General features: G+C 44.0%; 1 protein-coding gene across 2 annotated transcripts in view; it reads left to right on the forward strand.

The window, feature by feature from the left end:
• The window catches only part of LOC120914280 (zinc finger protein 726-like), a 54,227-nt gene that overhangs the window by 28,611 nt on the left and 16,372 nt on the right, over nt 1-9,244 (forward strand). For both annotated transcript variants that reach the window (XM_040324904.1, XM_040324905.1), the window contains exons 5-6: nt 4,749-4,817; nt 9,018-9,116. In XM_040324904.1, coding sequence (XP_040180838.1) covers nt 4,749-4,817; nt 9,018-9,116 — 168 coding nt within the window. The remainder of the gene's footprint in view (nt 1-4,748; nt 4,818-9,017; nt 9,117-9,244) is intronic.

Raw genomic sequence — 9,244 nt, forward strand, 5'->3', positions numbered from 1 at the left:
GCTGCAGTTTGAGACCCTCGGATTCCGGGGGCTCCTCTTTTTTGAGTTAAATTTAAAATTTAAGATTATTTTTCTCAACTAAGTTGGATTTATTATGATTTGAGTATATCTCTAAATTAAATCCTTTTGTCTTGGAGATGTTCTCCCTCCCCTCATTGTAAGCATTGCTTTGGGACATCCCATATAGTAATGAATGCCGCTCTGTGTCCCGTGATGTAACGATAAAGAAAAAGAGATTTTTAATACAGCTTACCTGTAAAATCTTTTTCTTGGAGTACATCACGGGACACAGAGCTCCCACCCCTCTTTTGAGGACCATTTTGGGAGGCATACTGCTTGCTACAAAACTGAGGTACTCCTCCTATGGGAGGGGGTTATATAGGGAGGGGCATTTCCTGTTTGAAGATTGCCAGTGTCTACACCTGAAGGTACTCCATATAACCCATATAGTAATGAATGCCGCTCTGTGTCCCGTGATGTACTCCAAGAAAAAGATTTTACAGGTAAGCTGTATTAAAAATCTCTTTATTAATAAAAAAAAAAAATGGCCCGGATTCACAGACATTGGCGCACATTTATGCCGCCTTAGCGTATCTCCTTTACGCTACGCCGACAGAGGCAAGCACTGGATTCACAAAGCCAAAACTGCGCTGGGTTTCCTAGGCGTAAGCCGGCGTATGTGAAAGTGGGCGTGAGCCATGTAAATGAGGCGTGACCCCATGCAAATGATGGGCCGAGCGCCAGACAGATACGTATAACGAACGGCGCATGCGCCGTCCCGTGGACGCATCCCAGTGCGCTTCCCCAGAATCATGTCAGAACTACTCCCTAAGATACGCCGGATCACTCCTTTTATGGGGCATAACTTTACGCCGGACGTATGACTTTACGCGCACTGCGTCGGACGGGCGTGAATCGGCGTATCTCCCGCATTTGCAAATGTGAATAGAAAATCAATGGGAGCGCCAAATACGTCCAGCGTAAATATGCGCCCACTCTACGCCAGCAATTTACGTTGGTCGGATGAAGCCTATTTTCAGGCGTATCTTAGTTTCTGTGTCAGGCGCATTGATACGATTGCGCACATTTGTATATGTATGTACAGGGAGTGCAGAATTATTAGGCAAGTTGTATTTTTGAGGATTAATTTTATTATTGAACAACAACCATGTTCTCAATGAACCCAAAAAACTCATTAATATCAAAGCTGAATATTTTTGGAAGTAGTTTTTAGTTTTAGCTATTTTAGGGGGATATCTGTGTGTGCAGGTGACTATTACTGTGCATAATTATTAGGCAACTTGACAAAAAAAAAATATATACCCATTTCAATTATTTATTTTTACCAGTGAAACCAATATAACATCTCAACATTCACAAATACACATTTCTGACATTCAAAAACAAAAACAAATCAGTGACCAATATAGCCACCTTTCTTTGCAAGGACACTCAAAAGCCTGCCATCCATGGATTCTGTCAGTGTTTTGATCTGTTCACCATCAACATTGCGTGCAGCAGCAACCACAGCCTCCCAGACACTGTTCAGAGAGGTGTACTGTTTTCCCTCCTTGTAAATCTCACATTTGATGATGGACCACAGGTTCTCAATGGGGTTCAGATCAGGTGAACAAGGAGGCCATGTCATTGTTTTTCTTCTTTTATACCCTTTCTTGCCAGCCACGCTGTGGAGTACTTGGACGCGTGTGATGGAGCATTGTCCTGCATGAAAATCATGTTTTTCTTGAAGGATGCAGACTTCTTCCTGTACCACTGCTTGAAGAAGGTGTCTTCCAGAAACTGGCAGTAGGACTGGGAGTTGAGCTTGACTCCATCCTCAACCCGAAAAGGCCCCACAAGCTCATCTTTGATGATACCAGCCCAAACCAGTACTCCAACTCCACCTTGCTGGCGTCTGAGTCGGACTGGAGCTCTCTGCCCTTTACCAATCCAGCCACGGGCCCATCCATCTGGCCCATCAAGACTCACTCTCATTTCATCAGTCCATAAAACCTTAGAAAAATCATTCTTGAGATATTTCTTGGCCCAGTCTTGACGTTTCAGCTTGTGTGTCTTGTTCAGTGGTGGTCGTCTTTCAGCCTTTCTTACCTTGGCCATGTCTCTGAGTATTGCACACCTTGTGCTTTTGGGCACTCCAGTGATGTTGCAGCTCTGAAATATGGCCAAACTGGTGGCAAGTGGCATCTTGGCAGCTGCACGCTTGACTTTTCTCAGTTCATGGGCAGTTATTTTGCGCCTTGGTTTTTCCACACGCTTCTTGCGACCCTGTTGACTATTTTGAATGAAACGCTTGATTGTTCGATGATCACGCTTCAGAAGCTTTGCAATTTTAAGAGTGCTGCATTCCTCTGCAAGATATCTCACTATTTTTGACTTTTCTGAGCCTGTCAAGTCCTTCTTTTGACCCATTTTGCCAAAGGAAAGGAAGTTGACTAATAATTATGCACACCTGATATAGAGTGTTGATGTCATTAGACCACACCCCTTCTCATTACAGAGATGCACATCACCTAATATGCTTAATTGGTAGTAGGCTTTCGAGCCTATACAGCTTGGAGTAGGGGTGCAACGGATCGTCATTGATCCGTGATCCGCACGGATCAACCTATTCGGATCGGTACACATGTGATCCGTATGATCCGTACATTGCGAGCTCCCTCAGCCTCCTCTCACTGCAGTACACTGACTGACAAGAAAGGAGGAGGCGCTAGCACTCGGCCAATCAGGATGCAGAACAGAAGCGACGACCCAGAGTTGCCCTGCCTCCAAACCAATCATCGGGCGCTTTACAAGCAGGCAGCGTGTGTTAGTGTTTTGGCCGGAGCCATGTGTGAAGGGAGAAGGAGCGCTGCGGAGCCCGGGGGGGAGGAGGAGGGGGAGGCCGAGTGTTTGTTATTGTATTCCTGGACGGGGGGATGGGGGAGGATGCTCTTCGGCATCACCAGCACTGGACGAGGACGAGAGCAGAACACATACGGTAGTTAATACATTGCAAGTATATGACACATTCCTCCCCTCCACACTGTGTCCCCTGTCATCACACACACACTATGGGGACACCATCATACCCCACAATAATCACTGACAGGTGAAGCCCTGCTGTGTGTGTCCGATCATATATTTTTTATAGTTATTTTCAACACAAAACTGAGCTTATGTGCATAAATACAGTGTTTAAAAAACCAACAGACTGTTTAGTTTTAAAAGCAGCAGCAAACCTTACATGCTTAATAATGTGACAGAACACCTCTGATTTCACATTTAGTTAAATGTGAAATCAGAGGTGTTCTGTCACATTAGCAAGCATGTAAGGTCAGCAGGTTTGCTGCTGCTTTTAAAATGTAACATGTAAACAGTCCGTCGGATTTCCAAACACTGTATTTAAGCATATAAACTCCATTTTGTGTTGAAAATAACTATGAAATATAAAACTATGAAATATAAAACTCTGGTGGGTGTAACAAGATTTTTTTTTTTTTTGCTGATCCGAAAATGATCCGATCCGTGACTCCTGATCCGAGGATCGATCCGATCCGTGAGTTTTTTGATCCGTTGCACCCCTAGCTTGGAGTAAGACAACATGCATAAAGAGGATGATGTGGTCAAAATACTAATTTGCCTAATAATTCTGCACTCCCTGTATATCCTGGTATTTAATGCCCCTTTAAGACCCTTCTACTGTTTTTGAAATCTGAATGGGGTCGTGGTTGAGTTCCTGCACCTATTTTCTGAGAAAAAAAATCTATCTATCTATCTATCTATCTATCTATCTATCTATCTATCTATCTATCTATCTATCTATCTATCTATCTATCTATCTATATATATATATATATATATATATATATATATATATATATATATATATATATATTTTTTTTTTTTTGAAGGCAGCGATTTACTGCCACTTTAAAGTGGAGTTCCAGGCTATTTTTAGTTTATTAAAAGTCAGCAGCTACAAAAAGTATAGCTGCTGACTTTTAATAAACAGCCATTCACCTATTCCACGGTCCAGCGATGCGGCCGCATGGAGCCCCACTCCTCTCCACAGAGTGGTCATTGGAACTGTGGGCATTAGACCGCGACAGGTTGTGGCTTCAGTCGCGCAGCGCTCTTGGAGTGGACAGGCGATCTTCTGGGACCTGTGACAAGCCCCAGAAGATCGCCTAGGTGGCCTGAAGACTGAACGAGGATGTGGGACAGGAAGTCCCTCCCTAAAGTAAGTACCCCCCCCCCCCAAAAAAAATTACATGCCAAGGGGACGAGGAGTACTTAAAGCGGAAGTTCCACTTTTGGGTGGAACTTCGCTGTCTATCTGGAGGGAGAGAGCCATGGCTGCCACCCAGGATGCGCTCCTAATTTGGGTTACTAACCCCACCACCTCCCCCATCTCCATTATATGGGGGGAATTCATAGTATACAAAAGATAGTTTGGAAGTAGAACATTATTTGTGGTTTCAGTTCAGCTAGCAGGAATTGAAAAGGACACCATTTCTGGCAATAAATATTATACTTGCCTAACTTGAATACTAGCCTTCCTGGCCTGGAAAAAAAATAAAAAAAATTAATGCAGCCACACACCTAAGGACTGGTAAGCTGCAATATAATTACATTTGGTCTTTTGCTTTTAAGCGGTATACTGTATACGCTGTGCAGAGAGTACATGATGAGTGATCGAAGTTCTAACCCCCCGTGTTTGATTGTGTTTCTGTATTGTACGTTTGCAGCTTGCATCATTGTGAGGCCTGAAATGGTGGCGAATCTTCCAGAACTACTGACAGATGATGAATTATCAGGTACAATGTTATTTATTATTGGTTTCCAATGATGTGATATAGGTGTCTGTATATAGACCATTCTCTAATGACAACCTTAGTAAAGTTGTTCATTTACCAACGATGGGCCTTCCGCATTGCAACTTAAATTAAAAATCCAACCTTTTTTTTTTTTTTTTATTGTGTCCTTTTTTGAGCTTTCACTTCCTCTCCTAAAGACACAATGTGATGTGAAAGAAAAGCTCTCCAAATTGGGGAAACTCCCTTTTTTTTTTAAGACTTTGGTCACTGTAAAATTTTGGATTTTCCTTTTTTTACTTTCTCTCTTGGAGACAGTAAAGCGGAGGTCCGCCTAAATGTTTTTTTTTTATTAAAAGCCAGCGGCTACAAATACTGCAGCTGCTGACTTTTAATATATAGACACTTGCCTGTCCACGGCACCCACGATGTCGGCAGCCGAAGCCCATCAGTCTCTCGGCTGCTGCCGCCGCCGCCAACCTTGGTGAGGGAATCATGAAGTGAAGCCTTTAGGCTTCACTTCCTGGTTCCCTACTGCGCATGTGTAAGTTGCGCTGTGCGTCCTTACTGGTCCCTGCAGTCTTCTGAGACCTGTGTGTCTCCCAGAAGACAGCGCGGGAGGACCGAGTAGGCGCAGGAAGTGGCGTAGGTCACCACCGAGGTGATCTATGCCCGTAAGTGAATGAATGAATGAAAAATTTATAGAGCGCAGCACATGCGAACTGAATCGCTTCTGGGCGCTAGTTGTTTATGACTCATGACCTCAAAAGAGCAGAGTTTTGATCTGTCTTCTGAAAGTCAGGTGGTTTTCCTCTAACCGAACGCTGGTTGGTAAAGCGTTCCATAGTCTAGGACCCTGGAAAGCAAACCTTCTTTCTCCTTTGGACTTGTATTTGGTTTTTGGTACCCTGACCAGATTTTGGTCGGTGGATCGCAGAACGCGATTCGAAATGTGAGGTTCTATCTTGTCGCAAAGATATTGCGGAGCCTTCCCATGGATGCGCTTATGTGTCAGGCAGAGTGCTTTAAATGCAATTCTGTCTTTTACTGGCAGCCAGTGAAGGGTTCTCAACGAAGGTGAGATTGATTCCCATTTTTTTTTCCCAGTCACCAGTCTGGCGGCCGTATTCTGAACGACTTGCAGACGGGAGATTTGGTACTTTGGGAGTCCGAGGTACAGGGCGTTAGCATAGTCCAGTCTGGAATTCACGATTGTTCCCACCACGACTGCTACGTCTTCTTTGGGGATAAATGGAATAAGTCTGCGTAGTAGGCGCAACAGATGGTGCACTCCGCTGACTACTGACCCTATTTGTGCGTCCATTGTCATGAAGGTGTCAAAAATGACCCCGAGACTTTTGACTTTGGAGCTAGGGGTGATGATTTGGCCCAGAATGGGCGGTGGTGTCCAAGTTGTTACCACTTGACTCTTTCGGCTGGCCTGAAACACAAGGAGTTCTGTTTTAGAACTGTTGAGTTTAAGATAGCTCTTGGTCATCCAGTTGTCAATCAAAGAGAGACATTTCTCTAAACTGGGATGATGATCCTTTTTGTTGCAGATGCGAAAATACAGTTGCGTATCGTCTGCATAAGAGTGATAGAGTAGTTCTTGGCTACTGATAATGTCAAAGAGAGGGCGAAGATAGATGTTGAAAAGCACCGGTGACAGGGGGGATCCTTGGGGGACTCCACATGACACCGTGCGCTTTTCTGACGTGAAGGAACCCAATTTGACTGTTTGTGATCGGTTTTCCAGAAAGGAAGAAAACCATGGTAAATCACCTTCTGCGACTCCTGCTACCGAAGCTAGTCGCATCAGTAACAGTTTGTGGTCTACCGTGTCAAAGGCTGCGCTTAGGTATAGCAGAACCAGGAGACAAGATTCTCCTTCGTCTGCGGCCTCGAGGGCATCGTCCCATATTTTAAGTAAGGCCGTTTCTGTCCCGTGTCCAGGACGGAAGCTTGATTGTAATGGATCCAGTAGATTATGGGTATCTAGATGCTGTTGCAGCTGTTGTACCACTACTTTCTCCATTATCTTGGAGAGAACGTTTAGGCCTGTTATGGGACGGCGGTGAGTTGGGTCCTTGGGATCCAGGTTCGGTTTTTTCAAGATGGGCTGGATTGTGCCCTCTTTCAGCAGGGATGGCACTATGCCTTCCTTAAAAGACTGGTTTATAAGCTGTGTGATGGGTGGTGCCAGGATGTCGGCACATTCCTTCAGCAGTTTGGTGGGGATGATATCATTGGGCGATGTGTTGTTCCGCAAGGCACCGATGATATTTTTTGTGGTATCGCTGGAAATAGGTTCCAGAGTGAACTTTGTTGATTGTAGAAAGTTTCTGCGGGTATTTTGTGGCTGATTGAAAGTCGGATTGAGGGGGGTATCGTTTTGCAGAATACTTTCCCGGATTCTTTCAATTTTGCTAATGAAGAAATCCGATAGTTCATTACAGAACTCTTGGGTGTCTGAGTTGGGGACTTCAAGACATCCCGGATTCATGGTCTGGGTGACCATTTTGAATAGTTCGCGGGGGCGGTTTAGGGAGCTGTTAATCGCCATAGAAAAATGATGTTTCTTGGCTTTGAAAATTTCTTTGTGATATCGTGTTGTTATTGCTCTGTAGATGATGAGATTATCCTCTGCAGGGCTTCTTTTCCAGGCGGCTTCCGCCCTCCTGCGCTCTTGCTTCAGAAGCGATAGCTGGTTGTTAAACCAGCCAGACTTTTTTCTCCGGATGCCGATTTTGCGTTTCGGTGCTACTAAGTCGGCTGAGTGTAGCAAGGCTGCGTTTATGGCGTCCAGTGTATCTGCGGCTGTTTGCTGACGCTGGATTGTTTTGATTCCGTTTCCCAAGGTAGATTTGAAGAGTTCCGAGTGGAGCTTCTTCTGAGATCTAGCCCAGTGTATTGTCACCGGTTTGGGTGCTTTTGACACTGGGGGGATTTTGGAGATTGTGAACTTGATTGCATGGTGGTCTGTCCATGGCAATGGTTCATTTTCTAAAATGCTTATTTCCAGATTTTGTCTGAAAATTAGGTCCAGTGTGTGACCTGAAGCATGTGTTGGCCCGCATATAAGTTGCTGCAGTCCTAATCCCTCTAAGTGATCGATGCAGGCATCCGCAATGGGATCCTGTGAGGAGTTAGCCCACAGATTGAAATCCCCGAGCAGCAAAAGGTGTTTGCTGTTAAGGGTATAAGTGGATATGAACTCCGTTAATGATGGTAGAAGCTGCGATTTTGGCCCAGGTGGCCTATAGCAGAGGAGAATGTGAACAGTCTCCTGGGGGGAAGTTTGAAGTTGAAGAGTAAGGGTTTCCATAAATGGAAGAGGATTTTGAAGGGCTGGTTTAGTGATTGCAATGGGATTCTTATGGATCACCGCAAGGCCTCCTCCTCTTTGCCCTATTCTGTTTTCCGTTATTAGGTGATAGTTTTCTGACACCAGTTCACCGAGAATGGTGTTGCAGTCGTCTGAGAGCCAACTTTCTGTAATAAAGAGGCAGTCTAGGTCGTTTTGTAGTAAGAAATCGTGGATTTCTAATCGGTGTTTTACTGCTGATCTTGTATTAATCAAAGCACATGATATGTGCTTTAGCTATGTTAAGTGGTTAAAATTTTTGATGGTCGATCGACTCTCCAGAGTTGGTCTATTTTTAAGGCCTTTTTGGTGACGGCTGGTAATGTAGTTGCGAATTGTCTCAGACCCCGAATAGAGTCCGCAGAGTAACGCAGATTACCCATTGTTGCCTGTCACTGTGGGGGGGGGTTGATGATTTAAATTACAATTGGAGGGAGGATTCGCAGTAAGTGGGAGAAAATACCTGTATTGCACAGGTATCTGCTCCCTCCTCCCCCCTGAAAGGTGCCAAATGTGACACCGGAAGGGGGGGGGGTTGGTGAATTCCAAAAAGGGGAAGTTCATTTTTGGGGGGAAACTCCACTTTAACAATAATCCTAACAGAGGATCCAACTGTTCCATATTCCATCCAGAGATGAAATCAGAGTTTTGGTTGTAGATTAGATGCACTCCCTGAATGCTATTAGTGATGCTTGGACTATTTGTCTGTTGTGAAATTGAAACCATGTGAAAGCCATAGACTTTTTTTTTTTTTTTTTTTATTTATTTTTTAGCTGTGCTCTTTGTAGAAATGATCATTTACTTTTGTATATGTCTTATTTTTGGTTGCACATACATAGACTGTATCTACCTGGAAATGGACTCTGACTCAGATACTGAGCAAGAAAGAAAGTCGCATGTGACCGACACTGGACAACATAAAGATAAAAATTACTCAGGTCGGTACCAATGAAAACTAACCACCTTTTTTTAATAAAAAAAATGTATGTGTGTGTAATATATATATATATATATATATATATATGTGTGTGTGTGTGTGTGTGTGTGTGTGTGTGTGTGTGTGTGT

Source organism: Rana temporaria, chromosome 9 (assembly GCF_905171775.1).
Source record: "Rana temporaria chromosome 9, aRanTem1.1, whole genome shotgun sequence".
NCBI classification, from domain to species: Eukaryota; Metazoa; Chordata; class Amphibia; order Anura; family Ranidae; genus Rana; species Rana temporaria.